Source organism: Protopterus annectens, chromosome 7.part0 (genome assembly GCF_019279795.1).
Source record: "Protopterus annectens isolate FY-2018-M chromosome 7.part0, PAN1.0, whole genome shotgun sequence".
In the NCBI taxonomy this organism is placed as follows: Eukaryota; Metazoa; Chordata; order Ceratodontiformes; family Protopteridae; genus Protopterus; species Protopterus annectens.
In genome coordinates, this window is record NC_056739.1 from 157221602 (window position 1) to 157246955 (window position 25354).

The 25354-nt window shown below is 39.1% G+C and overlaps 1 protein-coding gene across 2 annotated transcripts in view; it reads left to right on the plus strand.

Moving 5' to 3' along the window:
* KIF21B (kinesin family member 21B) overlaps positions 1 to 25354 on the plus strand; it is a 1412490-nt gene that overhangs the window by 928299 nt on the left and 458837 nt on the right. For both annotated transcript variants that reach the window (XM_044076606.1, XM_044076607.1), the window contains exons 16-17: positions 2492 to 2599; positions 12377 to 12445. In XM_044076606.1, coding sequence (XP_043932541.1) covers positions 2492 to 2599; positions 12377 to 12445 — 177 coding nt within the window. The remainder of the gene's footprint in view (positions 1 to 2491; positions 2600 to 12376; positions 12446 to 25354) is intronic.

Consider the following 25354-nt stretch of genomic DNA (forward strand, 5'->3'; position numbering starts at 1 on the left):
CCCTGATTAAAGAAATTAGATCTGCAGCTAAAGTCATGATCTGTTTATCAGAAGTGGGACCCTGTGAAAAAGATTTAGGAGGGTGAGACTTAGCCTGGCTGGCAGCCTTAGCACGTGTGTAGGCCTTGATGGACATAGACACAGGAGGCCTAGCTGCTCCACGTGCTGGAGTAACTTTGTCCACCGGTATGGTGTCAGGCAAATCTTGGGCTTCGGTTTCAGGAGGAAAATCAACAACCGGCACCGGGGTAGCCTCCGGGACCGAAGAAGTGGTGTCGTCGGCCTGGAGCGGTTGAATTACCGCCTCCGAAGAGACCGATGCACTCGCGGTAGGCTTTAGCATGGTGTCGGTGGAAGTCGCGGGCCGCGAATGTCGGTCCCGGTCCTTCCGTTTTTTGGAAATATGTGCTGTCGGTAGTTCCGACGGCATGATATAGGAGTAATTTTCCCCAAAAAAGTCTTCAGCAAATTCTGCTCAGCGCCTAAGTGTGCGCTTATTGAAGCAAGCACAGGCCGAGACGCCGTGGTCTGGGCCAAGGCAGGGAAGGCAGTAAGAATGGAAGTCCTTATGAGGTATTTGTTTACCACAAGACAAGCAATTATTAACTTTTGCAGTTTTATCTGACATCGGCTGAGGCAAGAAAAGGTTCCCCAACGGGGTACTTAGCTTTTTGATGACTTCGGTATCTGAAAACACAGGAGCTGGCCGACCGGCACTTGCGAACTGCTTCTGCTTCGGGCACCGCGCGGCAAGAAAGACTGAAGAAGATGGTGTCGGCTGATGCTTTTATACCCCAGCCGCTCTGACGTCAGGGAAGAGGCGACATCAGCCGACGCCGGATCCAGACTTTGGAATCCGGCCGACCGAAGGGCTGACTCAGGCAGGGCAACCCATATGTTAGGACTGCAGTTGCATTCTTGAAGGACATCAGTAATTTTATTTTTTCATGGGTATGTCATTTCAAAAGATCTCATATATATTTCTTTGGATTTTAATTGTAATCACCATACTAGTCACTGTACCAGAAGGATTTCTGAAGTGCAGATCTTAATGTCTAAAGAAATAAACACAGCAATAAAAAAGGACTGGCTTCTTACCTTATTCCTGAAATGGTCTCTCAAACTTTCTTTTAACCAATGCAAATGAATGTCTTTCGACTTCTAAATGGAAGAAAAAAGGAGGGAAAAAATTCTGCTTCTTGGTTTTACGCAGGCAATTAAAATGCTGCACTTTAAATAAATGAGGCAATTGGATGAGTTGCTAGTGTTGTTTATGAAAGGAACGTAGAGCCATGCAGTTATCTTGACCAAGACTGCATAGTTATTTGTTTGCAAAAAGTGCAATAAAAGATAAACCTGCAGTCGACTAGGAAGGTGAGGGATGTCATCAGAGTGACCACTTTAAAAATTCATGTTAGCCTTGTATTTTTGTGGGTGCTCCATGGCATGTATGAAGTTAAACATTTTCTAAATCTTGCACTGTAATGCAGTTGTGGAGTGGTGTTTGCTGCGGACGTCCTGCAGGCCATGCTTTAGTCATTCTACTCATCTCTGCGAGTTGAGGTTGCATCTGTTCTCCATGGAATCTCTTCCCTCCATCTGTCTCCTAGTTCTGCACATTATGGTTTTAATGCTCTTTGTATGTAGTTAGAGTTAAACAGGTTACAAGGGTTACTTGTTTTGTATATTTATAATTACAAAGTGTTTAATCCACTGGTTTTGGTATAGTTTCTTGTTCTTTTGTTGAATTCTAGTTGATGAGTTTTGGTGATATGTTTTTTTAAGTATGATTTATTTTAATAAGTGTTTGGCATGCATGTGCTTTTACCTTGATTGATAATGCTTTCAGGCATATTAGTGCTTTCTTGGTATTTAATTTGCACAAAAATGGAGAGGTGTACTCTTTTATAGCTCGACTTTCTATTGGCAGCCGTGGTGCAAGACCACTAGCTGCTGAGAAATGTAAAGCTGGGGACTTCTCTGCTTCTTGAAAAATTTCCTTCCGTATTATGAAATCATGCGCCACTTTTCCTTTTATATGAATTTTCAGTGTTATATTGAGTATACTTACCCAAGAATTTGTATCTTATATCGGAAAAGAATTTCTGTGGCAGTCTTTTCATTTGCAGGTTACTTTCATAACCAGCTAACTTAACTTACAGATGCACTCATTGTAAATCTAGGTGGACTGTTTTATTAACTGAATAACCCTGTAATGTCCAAATAAGAGATGCTCATTGCAGCACATTCTTATTACTGATGGCTTCTGGACCCTTGTTTGCAGTTAAGGATGTGGTGTTCATAAAACACTTCTCTGTATTTGCATTGTTTGGAATGTGGCCATTGATGGACCTTTATCTGTATTTTGAGTGAATTTGTAGTGCTGAGATGAGAACCTTTGAGGATTTAACTAGAAGTACTTTTCTGAAGTGGAAATAACTTTATTAATTTGGCAGTGACTCCTGTATTCCACCCTTTGTACCCTGTTCAGGTAGCGTTGATGAAACAAATGAGGGAAGAGCAACAGAAACGACGTCTAATCGAAGCAAAGCGGAACAGGGAAATTGCACAGCTAAAGAAGGAGCAACGCAGGCAAGAAGTAAGTGCATTCGAAGTTTTACTAGTGCACATAGCATTCGGGTGACATCACTACTTGTATAGTGTGTCCTAAGTCACAGCACAGTCTGTTATAGTGTGTCCTAAATCACAGCGCAGTCTCTGTTATAGTATGTCCTAAGTCACAGCGCAGTCTGTTATAATATGTCCTAAGTCACAGCGCAGTCTGTTATAGTATGTCCTAACCAAACCAAATGCTATGCACGTGGGGGATGCACAGCCAGATAATACCATGAAGAAACAAAATTGTCCAGCAAAATTTAGCAGTCGAACATGCAACCCGAAACAAGATAGTGAATAACCAGACTTTTATTGTAAAAATAAAAAACAGACCGGTTTCGGCAATATAATGCCTTCTTCAGTGTTAAACAGGCAATCATAGAAATCACAATTAAATATACAAATTTATACATAGTGCTAGCCAATAAGCACGTGAATGTGCTGTTAATACTCATGAATAATACATAATGTATTTTAAGCTAGCTAACACTATACCAGAGACCATGGCTACTATTTGTCTAACAACTCAAAAATAATTCCAAAACTTACACAAAGACAGTATATAAAAATAAAAACATAATAAGCTGTAGAACCATAAAGGCAATAGTTATACATAATTGAAATATGTATATACATCCATTGTCATAATTTATCTCCTTTTATATATATAAAAAGAAACTTTAAAGGGCCCATTTTTTAAAAACGGGCATAGTGAATGACCCAAGCGACAAACATATATCATAACCCATGAAAAATATATAATATATTGTTATATATACACAAAAGGTGATGTATATGTATAAAATCTGCAATAAATGATTAAGAAAATATTATACCTGACATAGATGATAAATGAAGTGGAAGTTAAAACCATATGCAACATTCTCCACGGACTGAGTGTTAAAGATGATCATTGAGTCCAGGTGGAAAAAGTGCGCCCAAAGTGATTATCCAGTACTTTTCCTTGTGATTTAGGATACCATGCCACCCTTGTGGGTTGCTGCGATCACCCACTATTATGTCTATGATCATAAACATAAACTGTGCTTGTTGATTTGAGACATGTCGGTATAAGGCATTAGTCTCCCTTTTGTTTTTAATATCACTTCGATGTTCATTTATTCGTGACCTGAGTGGCCTAGAAGTCTGACCAACATAGAATGCCCCACAATGGCATGAAGCCAGGTAAACAACCTAATCACTGCTACAGTTCCCGAAAATTTTACAGTCAAAGACCTTACTAGTGTTTCGACTCGAAAAGTGCTGGGACTTGTTAATCTGTTTACAAGAGCCACAGTGGCCACATGGATGCGTGCCCAATAGTTCATGTCCCATTATTGTAAGCTGTTTATGAATTGCTCCACCATTACCAATGTGTTTGTAATGAGATAGATGGGACCCCAGTGTTTTGCCTTTCCTATATGAGAATTGACATTCCTCCCCCAGAAAAGATCTGAGTTGTTCATTGGCTAGTAGGATATTCCAATGTCTGTTTATGATATCCCTAATCACATAATAGTTCCTACCATACGTTGTGATGAATCTGATTGTAGATGATCGGGAATCTCCAGAAGGAGTCTTATAATCTAGCAATCTGTTCCTATTCATTTTAGAGGATCGAGTCCATGCTGTATTGATATCTTCAGCGTTATACCCTCTACTAGCAAATCTACGACATAAGTCAAGACTAGCAATATCATAATCTGATTTGGTAGAACTGAGGCGTTTCATGCGCATAAATTGTGAAACTGGGATATGCTCCCATTTATGCCGACCTATTTATGGCATTCTTTGAAGAGTGCATGATCTACGATGCATCTCACAATATATATTTGGTAGAAATGGACATCTGGCGTAGGTACCTGGATGACTGTTGGATGGTATGGCGTGCGGATGTGGGATTTTTGCATGAATTTGTAGAATATCTTAATGGCAACATCTGGGGCATTGAATTTTCTATTACCTTTGATATATGCAGACTATTAATTTTCTGGATGTAACTATTTCAAGAAATCATGATCATACCGTGGCTACCAGAGTGTTTCGCAAATACCCCCAATATAATACTCTATTACATGCATCGAGCATGCACCCACATCATACCATCAGAAATATCCCGGTTTCACAATTTATGCGCATGAAACGCCTCGGTTCTACCAAATCAGATTGATATTGCTAGTCTTGACTTATGTCGTAGATTTGCTAGTAGATATATATATATATATATATATATATATATATATATATATATATATATATATATATATATATATATATATATATAGTGTCCTAAGTCACAGCACAGTCTCTGTTATAGTACGTCCTAAGTCACAGCGCAGTCTGTTATAGTATGTCCTAAGTCACAGCGCAGTCTGTTATAGTATGTCCTAAGTCACAGCGCAGTCTGTTATAGTATGTCCTAAGTCACAGCGCAGTCTCTGTTATAGTATGTCCTAAGTCACAGCGCAGTCTCTGTTATAGTATGTCCTAAGTCACAGCGCAGTCTCTGTTATAGTATGTCCTAAGTCACAGCGCAGTCTGTGTTATAGTATGTCCTAAGTCACAGCGCGGTCTCTGTCATAGCATGTCCCAAGTCACAGCGCGGTCTCTGTCATAGTATGTCCCAAGTCACAGCGCAGTCTGTTATAGTATGTCCTAAGTCACAGCGCAGTCTCTGTTATAGTATGTCCTAAGTCACAGCGCAGTCTCTGTCATAGTATGTCCTAAGTCACAGCGCGGTCTCTGTTATAGTATGTCCTAAGTCACAGAGCGGTCTCTGTTATAGTATGTCCTAAGTCACAGCGCGGTCTCTGTTATAGTATGTCCTAAGTCACAGCGCAGTCTCTGTTATAGTATGTCCTAAGTCACAGCGCAGTCTCTGTCATAGTATGTCCTAAGTCACAGCGCAGTCTCTGTCATAGTATGTCCTAAGTCACAGCGCGGTCTCTGTCATAGTATGTCCTAAGTCACAGCGCGGTCTCTGTCATAGTATGTCCTAAGTCACAGCGCGGTCTCTGTCGTAGTATGTCCTAAGTCACAGTGCGGTCTCTGTTATAGTATGTCCTAAGTCACAGCGCAGTCTGTGTTATAGTATGTCCTAAGTCACAGCGCGGTCTCTGTCATAGCATGTCCCAAGTCACAGCGCAGTCTCTGTTCTCTAAAGTTATTCTAATTTTTTTGTGTGCAACTTTTTTTTTTTCCTTTTCATCTGATGCAGACAGCTGTTTCCAGGGATCTGCAGCGTTGTTTAAGGAATATATTTTTCACATTGCATCTGATTGATTCGCACCTTTTTATTTAATTACTGGAGAACTGCCATCTAAACCTGGGAGCCACTTAAGGAACCTTTGCATATGCCAATGACAGCACTTTTGTCCTTGCATATTTTACATCACTTGAGGGCTAAAGCCACAGTCTGACTGCAGTGTTGCAAGTCATGATCTGTAATGGTCTTGCACACTGGCCAGCGTTTTATGTTTAGTAAAGTTATATTGCTATTAATAAGTATGGCACTTAAACATGCAGCACGTGTGCATTTAATTGACTGGGATAGGATGGGGAGGGCCTTTGTGGAGGCACAAATTGAAATGGGTGTCAGCCCATCCCCTCTGGTTTTAGGGCAGAGTGAGTTTGGCCAGTGTCTGATAGATGCTCCTTCCCTATTCCACGTTTTGGCACCATAGGTCTCATAGATGTTTACTAGGCTAACAACCACAAGGGCATTTTTAAGCCTAGCCATGCATCTCAAATCTCTGACAAGTTCCGATACCCTTGATAAGTGTAAGCATGGGCTTGTGAAATGAATCATTTATAGGTTACCTGTTTTCATTAGAGACGTAGGTGCCAAACCAGGGTTGAATTTCTAGCTTCCCATGCAGTTGTCCAAGTTGCATTTGAATTGGGTTGCGAAGGAACTCTGCTTCACATGGATGAGGAGCCTGTTCCATAGATGGGGTAATCTCTGGGATACATACCTATCTCTCCAGCAGGTCCTGTTTATATCACAGGCAAGGCAGTCTTTAGAACAGGTAACTCTGGTACTGTTTGTTTTATGGGTATGCAGGAGGTCCATCAGAGTGGGGTCTGACAGTGACCTGTATGCCAGGCATACATCTCCCATCTAAAGTCTGTGGGAAACAATCCCAGGGATAGGGTCTTGAGGCGGTCTGGATAGGAAATATTACTTCCTGTATTCTTTTAGGGAGGAACCTGTGTGAACATTCCAATTGTTGGATATGCCTGGTTAGATACGTACCAAAGGGGGCATTGTACTCTATGACTGGTCTGATGAATGCCGGATACAGTGGAACAATGACATCCTTGGATGTAGATGCCATACCTTTGTTGTGCAACAAAGAATAATTTCCTCACCACTGTAGACACATGATGATCAAAGGCTAGATTACTGTTTGTGTGTCCCTAAGTCCCTGACTACTGGTCAGCTCTTAGTGTGTTGTCAATATGATAGTTACCAGGGATGGATGACTTCCCAAAGGATACTATTATGCATTTCTTGGCATTTAGTTGTAGTCCATGGCTGTGACACCAGTTGTTTGCCAACCCCTCATGGAGAACATATGTGTCAGTGTGGGATTCAATGACCACTCTTAATTTGCACACATCTGCACATTTAGTCTCCCAGAGCCCACTGACATTGGCCTTTATTTCTGAGAAGTAAATGTCGAAAAGGAGCAGTCCAAGGACTGACCCCTTAGGGACTCCACTTGTGACTGGCCTCTCTGTAGAAGTGGACTCCCCAATTCTAACTTCCTAGGTCCTCTCTGTGAGCCAGTTGCCTGCCCACTGGGTGATGTATGGGTTTCTACCTAACCTCTTTGTCAATACTGCCCAAGTGGGGTATTGTATCAAATGCCTTGGCCAGGTCAAGGTAGGCAGTGTGAACGATTTTGCTCTCATCCATTGCTTTGGTGACTTTCTCAAAGAAGTCCACCAGGTTGAGTAGGCATGATCTGCTCTCAATGAAACCAAATTCTTTCCATGGCTTTACAAATAAGACCAGTGAGACTTATGGGTCTGTAGTTTCCAGGGTCTGTAGATGGCCCACCTTTGTGAAGAGTGATGACTTGCTGTTCTCCATTCATGGGGTGCAAAACCTGTTTGGAGGCTACAGTTTAATAGCAGTTCCAGAGGGCTTGATAGGTCATGTTTCATGCTGATTAGAAGGCATCCTGGGATATTGTCTGGGCCCATTGATGCAGTGAATTAATAACCTGTTCCCTAGTGATAACAGGGGGAGTTATATCTGATGGTATCACCTGAGGGAAGGTTGAGGGGGAGAAGGGTTAAATTTGAGCTGAATTTGTCAGCCAGTAGGTTTGCTATATCTTCTGGCTCAGTATAGGTGGCTCCATTTACAATGAGCTCTTCACACAGTTGTGTATTGCCTTTGAGGTTGTGGACGTAGCTTAAGAATGCCTTGTAGTTATCCTTGGCTTGGGAGGTCAAATTTACCTCAAATTTGACTTTGGCAGACTTTATATGTCCTCTTAGTTGTTTGTTTAGTTTGAGATTAGTTTGAGGGTGCTTTTATTATACTGGGTGCTGCACCTCCTAATTGTTGCCATGATTTTCTTCCTTCTGTTATACAGCCTACTGATGTTGTGATTCCATCAGGGTGGCTTGATTTTGAGTTAGCTCTCTACTTCCTGGTGGGTACAGCTGCCTCTATGCAGCTATTAACATACTTGTATAGGGTTTCTGTGAACACTTCTGCATAAGTTTATGGGGGCTTGAAAGTTTGCCAGTTTATCACTTAATAGCAGAAACTTAGTCTTGCATTAGTTCCTGAATATTCCAGGGTTAGCTGGGGATCCAGGTTTTATTTTTACTTCAGAGGAGACCATTTTGTGGTTTGACCTTAACAGAGAAGACATTACCCTGGGGAAGGGGTATGCAGCACTCTCCCATATTCATGAGGAGCAGATCCACTATGGTTGCATCCCTGTTTTGGTGTACTGACATTCTGGTCCAGGGAGTTTGTGTTTACAAAAAACAGGAATCCCTTTGCCTGTATGCTGTTGTATAGTATTCCCAGTTAATAGTGGGGTAATTGGTCACCCATGAATATGGTATTGGGTTGGATGGTGAGTGTTTCCAAAAAGTTAAAATATATGGTATGGGTTTCCTGGGTCATAGAGGGGGACCTATAGCTTGCAGGGAAGTGGTATTGGATTTTACTTTGAGGATGATTTCAACATGGGCTCAAGTGCATTGTCCTGTTTGACCAGCCTTGAGGTATATTTATTTTTTATGTATTGCATATTCTTTAGTTCCACAACAGTACCCCTCCAGGTGTTTACCAAGTGCATGGCATTAGTTGCAGCTCATCTTTGATTCAAAGGAATACACGTATTCTTACATCTGGGTGACTGGATCCTAACTACTACAACAGAAGTGTCCCTGCTTTCAGCCACAGTACTTACCCCACTGACAGATTCAACTGAAGTAATACCCATCATAGAAAAGTCCCAGTTACATCCCTCCCAGATGTGAAGTAATACCCATCATAGAAAAGTCTCAGTTGCCTCCCTCCCAGATGTGAAGTAATACCCATCATAGAAAAGTCTCAGTTGCCTCCCTCCCAGATGTGAAGTAATACCCATCATAGAAAAGTCTGTTACATCCCTCCCAGATGTGAAGTAATACCCATCATAGAAAAGTCTCAGTTACATCCCTCCCAGATGTGAAGTAATACCCATCATAGAAAAGTCTCAGTTACATCCCTCCCAGATGTTGGTCTTTATAGGTGGCTGTTTGGACACAAGATCCTGCTTAGTTGAGTTGCCAAAGAAAGACTGCAGTATCCATTCCACTCTCACCACTCAAGCCCAGTATCTCTCCTGTAAGTTCTTACACTAATGGCGGCTTCTATTCTCCTCTTTCCTTGCTCACATCATTACATAAGGGTCCTACAATGGACTCTGTGCAGTGGTCTCAACTGTCAGTCATTGTATGTGCTCCATTTTATCTTCCTTTAGTTTGCAGAGTGCATTTACAGTGGTGACTAGAATCCCACTGCCTCACTGGGAAGACCCTTTACTCTTCTCCCCAGGGCCACAATTACCATGGGCTCTTCCTGTCTGGAGTGTGTGGGGGATATTTTAAGGGGAGAATAATCCATTGGTTAAGGACCAGTACAGAGGCCAGCATCTGCATAAGCATCCTAAAGATGAGGGCAGCCCTTCTACTGTTGCACACTCTTCAGGATGGTCTTCCTGTCTGTATGATCTCCATTCACTCAGCCATATCAGTTGACTGGTGTACCAACAAGAAGGGAGGAAGCAGGTCCTATCCATTGTATAGAAAGGCCATGAGACTATGTCACTGGGCAGTGTCATGGTAGCACCTCGTATACTGGGCTGGATCAAATTCCATCATGTACCCAACAGATCTGTTGTGATGACTTATGAGTGGTCACTCGATCCAGCAATAGCGCAGCAAGTTTTTCACTACTGGGGCCATCCCTACACAGGCTCAGTTAATGAGGGATGGTCTGGTCCGTCAGTGGCCTCTTGGACTTCATCTCCGCCCAGTTTCAGAGCTGTGTAGAAGGCTTCTCTGTGCAACATCTCTGTTATCCGCGTAGCCTTTTCTAGCTCAGTCCGATCTCGTTTCCATTGCTTTGTGTAGAAGGCTTCTCTGTGCAACATCTCTGTTATCCGCATAGCCTTTTCTAGCTCAGTCCGATCTCGTTTCCATTGCTTTGTGTAGAAGGCTTCTCTGTGCATCATCTCTGTTATCCGCATAGCCTTTTCTAGCTCAGTCCGATCTCGTTTCCATTGCTTTGTGTAGAAGGCTTCTCTGTGCATCATCTCTGTTATCCGCGTAGCCTTTTCTAGCTCAGTCCGATCTCGTTTCCATTGCTATGTCAGTCTCATGAAGCAGACCTGGCTTCTAGATCTGCAAGAGAATCTTCTGTCTCATCGAGGCAGTGCGCCTCACCCAGGCATTCACTGTCTGAAGTCAGCTACATGGTTTCTCCATTTCCAGTAATGGCCTCTGATCCTGCCTTTTTCTGATAGTAGTGCAGATTTTTTCATGTTTTCAAAAGGAGTTACTGATACAAAATATCTTAGAGTAAGTGGAAGAGGTTTTCTGTTTGCCCCTTTAATCAAAGGCTGTATACCTTTTCTGCCCTTGTTCCCTCAGTTTTGCAGTTATTCAATAATCTTGGTGTATTGTTCGCAGCAGTCTCCAACTTTCACAAAGGTTTTCCATCTTCTCCCGTAGCTCAAAAAATATGTGAAGACTTCCTAAAGTGGACTTTCCTTCTCCATTCTCTCTTTGTGACTGAGTGCTTGGTGATTGTAATCCTTGTCCATCCGCCTTGGTTTACAAAGATCCAGCATTACGGTTTCATGCATAACTTTTGTGTGTGCACTACAAGAGTTTCCCCACGTGCTCATAAGTAATGTATGCTTATGTAGCCAAAACTAAAAGTGGTGCTCAGTCTGCGTCTTTTTTTGGGGGGGGGGGTAGGCCTTTGCCATAGTCTGAGGAAACCCTTTCTCCCAACTTCATTGACATCCTTCTCCGTTTGTGTCATTGTTGTAATCCCTTCACCATAGATTTCCCATTACTCAAGCAGGTGGCTCTCGGCTGCTTTGAGGTGCATATACTCTTGGCTGCTTTGAGGTGCATGTACTCTTGGCTGCTTTGAGGTACATGTACTCTTGGCTGCTTTGAGGTGCATGTACTCTTGGCTGCTTTGAGGTGCATGTACTCTTGGCTGCTTTGAGGTGCATGTACTCTTGGCTGCTTTGAGGTGCATGTACTCTTGGCTGCTTTGAGGTGCATGTACTCTCGGCTGCTTTGAGGTGCATGTACTCTTTCATAGTGAAGTAACATGAAGCTGGCAGTGGGTGCGGAGGTTGGGCAATGAGTTGGTGCTGTTAACAGCTCACAGATGCAAAGTCTGAAAATAACTTTCCTGTCAGTGCTTCATGCTGCTTAACTTGTACGTTTTTGTGTTGTTCTGGTACCTGGAAGTGGAGTAACAGGTCCAGGCGTATGACTGTGTGCTATTTCCATCTCCTTGCTGTTCACAGAGCAGTTTCTACTTGACATAAATGCGTTGTGTTCCCATGAGTGCTGGTTGAGTAGCTGCAAACAATGCTGCATTTTCAGTACTGTTGCTGGAGAGAAAGATGCAAGTGCTGATAGCTTGGAAGATCCCTAAGTTTTTAGTGTTTCCAAATTTTTCCTGTTGCCACTTTTATGGATGCAGACTGACTTTTTATTAGAAATCGAGCAAATGCATATATAGTGTTTTAGAAGTAATTTTGTAGATATATTTTTTAATGATCTGGTTATAAAATTTGCAGCGACAGTAGTTATTTTTGACTGGCATTGCTTGTCCACCTTCCTTTGTTGTTGGCAAATCAGATGTACCATTGCCATCACAGCGTTCCTTTAGCGAGGTGTCTAAATATTATTCTACGCAGTAGTACTTAAAATGTGAAACTGTTTTTTTGTCAGTTTGCATGTCAGCTGTAAACCTAGTCTTCTAACTAGTCTAAGATGGTTCAGAATATTGTCCTTGCTGGGGATTGCCACACTTCTGTGCTCTCTAAGGTCCTGTGCATTTGTAATTGAGCATCATAATACTGCAGCCTGTGTGTTTAGTTTAGTTAATTGCTGACCTTTGGACTTGGACACTCCCTGATGTGCTGCTGAGGAAGGCTTGCAGCCACTGAGTGCACTGAATTTTGGAATAACTTTTCCTTTCTTTTCCCGACAGTACCAGATACGTTCTCTTGAGTCACAGAAGCGTCAGCAGGAGATTGTACTGAAGAGGAAGACCCAGGAAGTAAGTAATTTTGTGTCTGTCAGTATTTTTAAGTTTCTACTAGATGTTTAGAAATACCAAGAAAGTGACAGCATTTTACTAGTCATAGCTGGGATTTCTGTATTTATTTTATTTTTTTATTTTTTTTGCTTTTGTAAATGATGTATGACTCCTTAAAATGCAGCCATTCAAAATTCTTAAGACCAGATTTAGTATGTTTTGCTCTTTTAGAATTTGTTACCTTAAGCTTCATTTCTGCTCATCAGGTCCTCTGCATATGTGTAAACCGAATTACATTACCTGTAGAAAAATGCTGGTGGCAGTGCCCTTTGGGCTCACCTGTGAAGATAGTGCAGCTTCTTCCTTTAACCTCTGTATTGCAAATTGACTTTTTAATGTTGCTGGCAGAAAAATGGACTAGACTAGAAATGGAAGGAGTTAGCAGAACTTGGAAACGCAGTAACGTTAAATGCTATTGGTGGATGTGTAAAAGTGCATTACCTTTTCTGCACCCCCATTAAGAAGCTACATCCCAGCCATGCCTGAAAGAATTGACTGCAAGGAGACTTACTCAGATCAAGCCTGATATTTAGTGCTACACAGTAGGTTTTCCTCCCATTATCTCTTTGAGACTTACTCAGATCAAGCCTGATATTTAGTGCTACACACTAGGTTTTCCTCCCATTATCTCTTTGAGACTTACTCAGATCAAGCCTGATATTTAGTGCTACACACTAGGTTTTCCTCCCATTATCTCTTTGAGACTTACTCAGATCAAGCCTGATATTTAGTGCTACACACTAGGTTTTCCTCCCATTATCTCTTTGCTTGTAGAAAGACCAAAGAGTTCTCTTGGGAACCTTTGTTCTTTGAACTGCAGTTTCTTTTTCTTTCTTTCTTAAAATCTTTATGATGTGGTCCCTCTCTGTAGGGGCAACAAACTTGATCTGAGGTATGTTAGATTGGCGGGGCATTATGGGTAAACGGTGGTGTTCCAGTTCGTATTCCAGTTCGTACTACAGTTTGGTGTTGCATAGAGATCTTGTAGAAACGTCTGAGTCCGATCAGAATTTGACCCAAACCCATCAGCTGAGGAGGAATGAAAATAGCAACACAGATGGAACGTTCTGGTGAGTACAGAACTTTTTTAAACATTTTTTTTCTGTGAAGAAACTGTTTTAATTTTTGGGCCTGAAAATTTGTATTAAAACACTCTCTTTACTGCGTTTTATGTGAAAAAGTGACTTTTATCAGGTTTCAATTTTTATTGACGTGTGCTGATTGTTTTCCCCAGAAATGGACACCATTTTTGACTTGTCCATGGAACAAAGTACCAGTCCCACTATCTGTCCTCCTTCCAGCCATAAAAAGAAAAAGTTAAGCAAACAGCCTTTGTTACCGCAGCAGGCTGGCATTTTGTCTCAGCCACATGCGAGTAACTCTGCTGTGGCCAAAGCTGTTTCCTCAGAGCACTTCTCTTTTACCCTAGATCCCTCTGGTGTAGTACCAATAGCCACTGTGGACCAGAGATTAGCCATGTCCTCTCTAGTTGTTGGGGTCCCCTCAGTGGGCAAAGGAGAGCCATTGTTGTTGTTCCTGGGAGAAGGAACAGGTATGTTTTTTCCCTGTTTAGTCAAAATATTGTACCAATCCCCAGGGAAACTGCTTTTGCCACCATTTACAGCTCTGTTGGCTTCATTTTTACTGTCAAAAAACAAAAAACTGCCTGCAAATTTCCTGATAGTCTGCCTGCTGCCCTAAAAGGCAGATAAATTGTTTAAAAAATTGTTTAACGTTCCTCTGTTTTTAGGCACTCCTTCCAGACCTGACCCAACAATTACAGGCTCTCCTTCCAGACCTGACCCAGCAATTACAGCTTTAGTTAAAGAAACAAAATACTCAAACAAACCAATAAATAAAACAATAACTGGCAGGGGAAATCCTCAGAACAAGCAGGAAACACGAAGGTTGATATAAAATCATTGTATTTAATGTAAAATAATAAAACAAGCAAGCGCTTTCATTTAACTACTGTAAAAGCCATCAGACAATAGTATAGCATAAAACAGACATTTAAATAGTGTGCACTTCATTTTGATTGGATAAAGCCACAGGGACAATTTAAACATCATCAGACAATAGTATAGCATAGGACAGACATTTAAATAGTGTGCACTTCATTCTGACTGGATAAAGCCACAGGGACAATTTAAACATCATCAGACAATAGTATAGCATAGGACAGACATTTAAATAGTGTGCACTTCATTCTGATTGGATAAAGCCACAGGGACAATTTAAACATCATCAGACAATAGTATAGCATAGAACAGACATTTAAATAGTGTGCACTTCATTCTGATTGGATAAAGCCACAGGGACAATTTAAACATCATCAGACAATAGTATAGCATAGGACAGACATTTAAATAGTGTGCACTTCATTCTGACTGGATAAAGCCACAGGGACAATTTAAACATCATCAGACAATAGTATAGCATAGAACAGACATTTAAATAGTGTGCACTTCATTCTGATTGGATAAAGCCACAGGGACAGTTTAAACATCATCAGACAATAGTATAGCATAGAACAGACATTTAAATAGTGTGCACTTCATTCTGACTGGATAAAGCCACAGGGACAATTTAAACATCATCAGACAATAGTATAGCATAGGACAGACATTTAAATAGTGTGCACTTCATTCTGACTGGATAAAGCCACAGGGACAATTTAAACATCATCAGACAATAGTATAGCATAGAACAGACATTTAAATAGTGTGCACTTCATTCTGACTGGATAAAGCCACAGGGACAATTTAAACATCATCAGACAATAGTATAGCATAGGACAGACATTTAAATAGTGTGCACTTCATTCTGACTGGATAAAGCCACAGGGACAATTTAAACATCATCAGACAATAGTATAGCATAGGACAGACATTTAAATAGTGTGCACTTCATTCTGATTGGATAAAGCCACAGGGACAATTTAAACATCATCAGACAATAGTATAGCATAGAACAGACATTTAAATAGTGTGCACTTCATTCTGATTGGATAAAGCCACAGGGACAATTTAAACATCATCAGACAATAGTATAGCATAGGACAGACATTTAAATAGTGTGCACTTCATTCTGACTGGATAAAGCCACAGGGACAATTTAAACATCATCAGACAATAGTATAGCATAGAACAGACATTTAAATAGTGTGCACTTCATTCTGATTGGATAAAGCCACAGGGACAATTTAAACATCATCAGACAATAGTATAGCATAGAACAGACATTTAAATAGTGTGCACTTCATTCTGACTGGATAAAGCCACAGGGACAATTTAAACATCATCAGACAATAGTATAGCATAGAACAGACATTTAAATAGTGTGCACTTCATTCTGACTGGATAAAGCCACAGGGACAATTTAAACATCATCAGACAATAGTATAGCATAGGACAGACATTTAAATAGTGTGCACTTCATTCTGATTGGATAAAGCCACAGGGACAATTTAAACATCATCAGACAATAGTATAGCATAGGACAGACATTTAAATAGTGTGCACTTCATTCTGATTGGATAAAGCCACAGGGACAATTTAAACATCATCAGACAATAGTATAGCATAGGACAGACATTTAAATAGTGTGCACTTCATTCTGATTGGATAAAGCCACAGGGACAATTTAAACATCATCAGACAATAGTATAGCATAGGACAGACATTTAAATAGTGTGCACTTCATTCTGATTGGATAAAGCCACAGGGACAATTTAAACATCATCAGACAATAGTATAGCATAGGACAGACATTTAAATAGTGTGCACTTCATTCTGACTGGATAAAGCCACAGGGACAATTTAAACATCATCAGACAATAGTATAGCATAGAACAGACATTTAAATAGTGTGCACTTCATTCTGACTGGATAAAGCCACAGGGACAATTTAAACATCATCAGACAATAGTATAGCATAGGACAGACATTTAAATAGTGTGCACTTCATTCTGACTGGATAAAGCCACAGGGACAATTTAAACATCATCAGACAATAGTATAGCATAGGACAGACATTTAAATAGTGTGCACTTCATTCTGATTGGATAAAGCCACAGGGACAATTTAAACATCATCAGACAATAGTATAGCATAGGACAGACATTTAAATAGTGTGCACTTCATTCTGATTGGATAAAGCCACAGGGACAATTTAAACATCATCAGACAATAGTATAGCATAGGACAGACATTTAAATAGTGTGCACTTCATTCTGATTGGATAAAGCCACAGGGACAATTTAAACATCATCAGACAATAGTATAGCATAGGACAGACATTTAAATAGTGTGCACTTCATTCTGATTGGATAAAGCCACAGGGACAATTTAAACATCATCAGACAATAGTATAGCATAGGACAGACATTTAAATAGTGTGCACTTCATTCTGATTGGATAAAGCCACAGGGACAATTTAAACATCATCAGACAATAGTATAGCATAGGACAGACATTTAAATAGTGTGCACTTCATTCTGACTGGATAAAGCCACAGGGACAATTTAAACATCATCAGACAATAGTATAGCATAGGACAGACATTTAAATAGTGTGCACTTCATTCTGACTGGATAAAGCCACAGGGACAATTTAAACATCATCAGACAATAGTATAGCATAGGACAGACATTTAAATAGTGTGCACTTCATTCTGATTGGATAAAGCCACAGGGACAATTTAAACATCATCAGACAATAGTATAGCATAGGACAGACATTTAAATAGTGTGCACTTCATTCTGATTGGATAAAGCCACAGGGACAATTTAAACATCATCAGACAATAGTATAGCATAGGACAGACATTTAAATAGTGTGCACTTCATTCTGATTGGATAAAGCCACAGGGACAATTTAAACATCATCAGACAATAGTATAGCATAGGACAGACATTTAAATAGTGTGCACTTCATTCTGACTGGATAAAGCCACAGGGACAATTTAAACATCATCAGACAATAGTATAGCATAGGACAGACATTTAAATAGTGTGCACTTCATTCTGATTGGATAAAGCCACAGGGACAATTTAAACATCATCAGACAATAGTATAGCATAGGACAGACATTTAAATAGTGTGCACTTCATTCTGACTGGATAAAGCCACAGGGACAATTTAAACATCATCAGACAATAGTATAGCATAGGACAGACATTTAAATAGTGTGCACTTCATTCTGATTGGATAAAGCCACAGGGACAATTTAAACATCATCAGACAATAGTATAGCATAGGACAGACATTTAAATAGTGTGCACTTCATTCTGACTGGATAAAGCCACAGGGACAATTTAAACATCATCAGACAATAGTATAGCATAGGACAGACATTTAAATAGTGTGCACTTCATTCTGATTGGATAAAGCCACAGGGACAATTTAAACATCATCAGACAATAGTATAGCATAGGACAGACATTTAAATAGTGTGCACTTCATTCTGACTGGATAAAGCCACAGGGACAATTTAAACATCATCAGACAATAGTATAGCATAGGACAGACATTTAAATAGTGTGCACTTCATTCTGACTGGATAAAGCCACAGGGACAATTTAAACATCATCAGACAATAGTATAGCATAGGACAGACATTTAAATAGTGTGCACTTCATTCTGACTGGATAAAGCCACAGGGACAATTTAAACATCATCAGACAATAGTATAGCATAGGACAGACATTTAAATAGTGTGCACTTCATTCTGATTGGATAAAGCCACAGGGACAATTTAAACATCATCAGACAATAGTATAGCATAGGACAGACATTTAAATAGTGTGCACTTCATTCTGATTGGATAAAGCCACAGGGACAATTTAAACATCATCAGACAATAGTATAGCATAGGACAGACATTTAAATAGTGTGCACTTCATTCTGACTGGATAAAGCCACAGGGACAATTTAAACATCATCAGACAATAGTATAGCATAGAACAGACATTTAAATAGTGTGCACTTCATTCTGACTGGATAAAGCCACAGGGACAATTTAAACATCATCAGACAATAGTATAGCATAGGACAGACATTTAAATAGTGTGCACTTCATTCTGACTGGATAAAGCCACAGGGACAATTTAAACATCATCAGACAATAGTATAGCATAGGACAGACATTTAAATAGTGTGCACTTCATTCTGACTGGATAAAGCCACAGGGACAATTTAAACATCATCAGACAATAGTATAGCATAGGACAGACATTTAAATAGTGTGCACTTCATTCTGACTGGATAAAGCCACAGGGACAATTTAAACATCATCAGACAATAGTATAGCATAGGACAGACATTTAAATAGTGTGCACTTCATTCTGACTGGATAAAGCCACAGGGACAATTTAAACATCATCAGACAATAGTATAGCATAGGACAGACATTTAAATAGTGTGCACTTCATTCTGATTGGATAAAGCCACAGGGACAATTTAAACATCATCAGACAATAGTATAGCATAGGACAGACATTTAAATAGTGTGCACTTCATTCTGATTGGATAAAGCCACAGGGACAATTTAAACATCATCAGACAATAGTATAGCATAGGACAGACATTTAAATAGTGTGCACTTCATTCTGACTGGATAAAGCCACAGGGACAATTTAAACATCATCAGACAATAGTATAGCATAGGACAGACATTTAAATAGTGTGCACTTCATTCTGATTGGATAAAGCCACAGGGACAATTTAAACATCATCAGACAATAGTATAGCATAGGACAGACATTTAAATAGTGTGCACTTCATTCTGACTGGATAAAGCCACAGGGACAATTTAAACATCATCAGACAATAGTATAGCATAGGACAGACATTTAAATAGTGTGCACTTCATTCTGATTGGATAAAGCCACAGGGACAATTTAAACATCATCAGACAATAGTATAGCATAGGACAGACATTTAAATAGTGTGCACTTCATTCTGACTGGATAAAGCCACAGGGACAATTTAAACATCATCAGACAATAGTATAGCATAGGACAGACATTTAAATAGTGTGCACTTCATTCTGATTGGATAAAGCCACAGGGACAATTTAAACATCATCAGACAATAGTATAGCATAGGACAGACATTTAAATAGTGTGCACTTCATTCTGACTGGATAAAGCCACAGGGACAATTTAAACATCATCAGACAATAGTATAGCATAGGACAGACATTTAAATAGTGTGCACTTCATTCTGATTGGATAAAGCCACAGGGACAATTTAAACATCATCAGACAATAGTATAGCATAGGACAGACATTTAAATAGTGTGCACTTCATTCTGACTGGATAAAGCCACAGGGACAATTTAAACATCATCAGACAATAGTATAGCATAGGACAGACATTTAAATAGTGTGCACTTCATTCTGACTGGATAAAGCCACAGGGACAATTTAAACATCATCAGACAATAGTATAGCATAGGACAGACATTTAAATAGTGTGCACTTCATTCTGACTGGATAAAGCCACAGGGACAATTTAAACATCATCAGACAATAGTATAGCATAGGACAGACATTTAAATAGTGTGCACTTCATTCTGACTGGATAAAGCCACAGGGACAATTTAAACATCATCAGACAATAGTATAGCATAGGACAGACATTTAAATAGTGTGCACTTCATTCTGATTGGATAAAGCCACAGGGACAATTTAAACATCATCAGACAATAGTATAGCATAGGACAGACATTTAAATAGTGTGCACTTCATTCTGACTGGATAAAGCCACAGGGACAATTTAAACATCATCAGACAATAGTATAGCATAGGACAGACATTTAAATAGTGTGCACTTCATTCTGACTGGATAAAGCCACAGGGACAATTTAAACATCATCAGACAATAGTATAGCATAGGACAGACATTTAAATAGTGTGCACTTCATTCTGACTGGATAAAGCCACAGGGACAATTTAAACATCATCAGACAATAGTATAGCATAGGACAGACATTTAAATAGTGTGCACTTCATTCTGATTGGATAAAGCCACAGGGACAATTTAAACATCATCAGACAATAGTATAGCATAGGACAGACATTTAAATAGTGTGCACTTCATTCTGATTGGATAAAGCCACAGGGACAATTTAAACATCATCAGACAATAGTATAGCATAGGACAGACATTTAAATAGTGTGCACTTCATTCTGACTGGATAAAGCCACAGGGACAATTTAAACATCATCAGACAATAGTATAGCATAGGACAGACATTTAAATAGTGTGCACTTCATTCTGATTGGATAAAGCCACAGGGACAATTTAAACATCATCAGACAATAGTATAGCATAGGACAGACATTTAAATAGTGTGCACTTCATTCTGACTGGATAAAGCCACAGGGACAATTTAAACATCATCAGACAATAGTATAGCATAGGACAGACATTTAAATAGTGTGCACTTCATTCTGACTGGATAAAGCCACAGGGACAATTTAAACATCATCAGACAATAGTATAGCATAGGACAGACATTTAAATAGTGTGCACTTCATTCTGACTGGATAAAGCCACAGGGACAATTTAAACATCATCAGACAATAGTATAGCATAGGACAGACATTTAAATAGTGTGCACTTCATTCTGATTGGATAAAGCCACAGGGACAATTTAAACATCATCAGACAATAGTATAGCATAGGACAGACATTTAAATAGTGTGCACTTCATTCTGATTGGATAAAGCCACAGGGACAATTTAAACATCATCAGACAATAGTATAGCATAGGACAGACATTTAAATAGTGTGCACTTCATTCTGATTGGATAAAGCCACAGGGACAATTTAAACATCATCAGACAATAGTATAGCATAGGACAGACATTTAAATAGTGTGCACTTCATTCTGACTGGATAAAGCCACAGGGACAATTTAAACATCATCAGACAATAGTATAGCATAGGACAGACATTTAAATAGTGTGCACTTCATTCTGATTGGATAAAGCCACAGGGACAATTTAAACATCATCAGACAATAGTATAGCATAGGACAGACATTTAAATAGTGTGCACTTCATTCTGACTGGATAAAGCCACAGGGACAATTTAAACATCATCAGACAATAGTATAGCATAGGACAGACATTTAAATAGTGTGCACTTCATTCTGATTGGATAAAGCCACAGGGACAATTTAAACATCATCAGACAATAGTATAGCATAGGACAGACATTTAAATAGTGTGCACTTCATTCTGATTGACTGGATAAAGCCACAGGGACAATTTAAACATCATCAGACAATAGTATAGCATAGGACAGACATTTAAATAGTGTGCACTTCATTCTGACTGGATAAAGCCACAGGGACAATTTAAACATCATCAGACAATAGTATAGCATAGGACAGACATTTAAATAGTGTGCACTTCATTCTGACTGGATAAAGCCACAGGGACAATTTAAACATCATCAGACAATAGTATAGCATAGGACAGACATTTAAATAGTGTGCACTTCATTCTGATTGGATAAAGCCACAGGGACAATTTAAACATCATCAGACAATAGTATAGCATAGGACAGACATTTAAATAGTGTGCACTTCATTCTGATTGGATAAAGCCACAGGGACAATTTAAACATCATCAGACAATAGTATAGCATAGGACAGACATTTAAATAGTGTGCACTTCATTCTGATTGGATAAAGCCACAGGGACAATTTAAACATCATCAGACAATAGTATAGCATAGGACAGACATTTAAATAGTGTGCACTTCATTCTGACTGGATAAAGCCACAGGGACAATTTAAACATCATCAGACAATAGTATAGCATAGGACAGACATTTAAATAGTGTGCACTTCATTCTGACTGGATAAAGCCACAGGGACAATTTAAACATCATCAGACAATAGTATAGCATAGGACAGACATTTAAATAGTGTGCACTTCATTCTGATTGGATAAAGCCACAGGGACAATTTAAACATCATCAGACAATAGTATAGCATAGAACAGACATTTAAATAGTGTGCACTTCATTCTGATTGGATAAAGCCACAGGGACAATTTAAACATCATCAGACAATAGTATAGCATAGGACAGACATTTAAATAGTGTGCACTTCATTCTGATTGGATAAAGCCACAGGGACAATTTAAACATCATCAGACAATAGTATAGCATAGGACAGACATTTAAATAGTGTGCACTTCATTCTGACTGGATAAAGCCACAGGGACAATTTAAACATCATCAGACAATAGTATAGCATAGGACAGACATTTAAATAGTGTGCACTTCATTCTGACTGGATAAAGCCACAGGGACAATTTAAACATCATCAGACAATAGTATAGCATAGGACAGACATTTAAATAGTGTGCACTTCATTCTGACTGGATAAAGCCACAGGGACAATTTAAACATCATCAGACAATAGTATAGCATAGGACAGACATTTAAATAGTGTGCACTTCATTCTGATTGGATAAAGCCACAGGGACAATTTAAACATCATCAGACAATAGTATAGCATAGGACAGACATTTAAATAGTGTGCACTTCATTCTGACTGGATAAAGCCACAGGGACAATTTAAACATCATCAGACAATAGTATAGCATAGAACAGACATTTAAATAGTGTGCACTTCATTCTGATTGGATAAAGCCACAGGGACAATTTAAACATCATCAGACAATAGTATAGCATAGGACAGACATTTAAATAGTGTGCACTTCATTCTGATTGGATAAAGCCACAGGGACAATTTAAACATCATCAGACAATAGTATAGCATAGGACAGACATTTAAATAGTGTGCACTTCATTCTGATTGGATAAAGCCACAGGGACAATTTAAACATCATCAGACAATAGTATAGCATAGGACAGACATTTAAATAGTGTGCACTTCATTCTGATTGGATAAAGCCACAGGGACAATTTAAACATCATCAGACAATAGTATAGCATAGGACAGACATTTAAATAGTGTGCACTTCATTCTGATTGGATAAAGCCACAGGGACAATTTAAACATCATCAGACAATAGTATAGCATAGGACAGACATTTAAATAGTGTGCACTTCATTCTGATTGGATAAAGCCACAGGGACAATTTAAACATCATCAGACAATAGTATAGCATAGGACAGACATTTAAATAGTGTGCACTTCATTCTGATTGGATAAAGCCACAGGGACAATTTAAACATCATCAGACAATAGTATAGCATAGGACAGACATTTAAATAGTGTGCACTTCATTCTGACTGGATAAAGCCACAGGGACAATTTAAACATCATCAGACAATAGTATAGCATAGGACAGACATTTAAATAGTGTGCACTTCATTCTGATTGGATAAAGCCACAGGGACAATTTAAACATCATCAGACAATAGTATAGCATAGGACAGACATTTAAATAGTGTGCACTTCATTCTGACTGGATAAAGCCACAGGGACAATTTAAACATCATCAGACAATAGTATAGCATAGGACAGACATTTAAATAGTGTGCACTTCATTCTGACTGGATAAAGCCACAGGGACAATTTAAACATCATCAGACAATAGTATAGCATAGGACAGACATTTAAATAGTGTGCACTTCATTCTGACTGGATAAAGCCACAGGGACAATTTAAACATCATCAGACAATAGTATAGCATAGAACAGACATTTAAATAGTGTGCACTTCATTCTGACTGGATAAAGCCACAGGGACAATTTAAACATCATCAGACAATAGTATAGCATAGAACAGACATTTAAATAGTGTGCACTTCATTCTGACTGGATAAAGCCACAGGGACAATTTAAACATCATCAGACAATAGTATAGCATAGAACAGACATTTAAATAGTGTGCACTTCATTCTGATTGGATAAAGCCACAGGGACAATTTAAACATCATCAGACAATAGTATAGCATAGGACAGACATTTAAATAGTGTGCACTTCATTCTGACTGGATAAAGCCACAGGGACAATTTAAACATCATCAGACAATAGTATAGCATAGAACAGACATTTAAATAGTGTGCACTTCATTCTGATTGGATAAAGCCACAGGGACAATTTAAACATCATCAGACAATAGTATAGCATAGGACAGACATTTAAATAGTGTGCACTTCATTCTGACTGGATAAAGCCACAGGGACAATTTAAACATCATCAGACAATAGTATAGCATAGGACAGACATTTAAATAGTGTGCACTTCATTCTGATTGGATAAAGCCACAGGGACAATTTAAACATCATCAGACAATAGTATAGCATAGAACAGACATTTAAATAGTGTGCACTTCATTCTGACTGGATAAAGCCACAGGGACAATTTAAACATCATCAGACAATAGTATAGCATAGAACAGACATTTAAATAGTGTGCACTTCATTCTGATTGGATAAAGCCACAGGGACAATTTAAACATCATCAGACAATAGTATAGCATAGAACAGACATTTAAATAGTGTGCACTTCATTCTGACTGGATAAAGCCACAGGGACAATTTAAACATCATCAGACAATAGTATAGCATAGAACAGACATTTAAATAGTGTGCACTTCATTCTGACTGGATAAAGCCACAGGGACAATTTAAACATCATCAGACAATAGTATAGCATAGAACAGACATTTAAATAGTGTGCACTTCATTCTGACTGGATAAAGCCACAGGGACAATTTAAACATCATCAGACAATAGTATAGCATAGAACAGACATTTAAATAGTGTGCACTTCATTCTGATTGGATAAAGCCACAGGGACAATTTAAACATCATCAGACAATAGTATAGCATAGAACAGACATTTAAATAGTGTGCACTTCATTCTGACTGG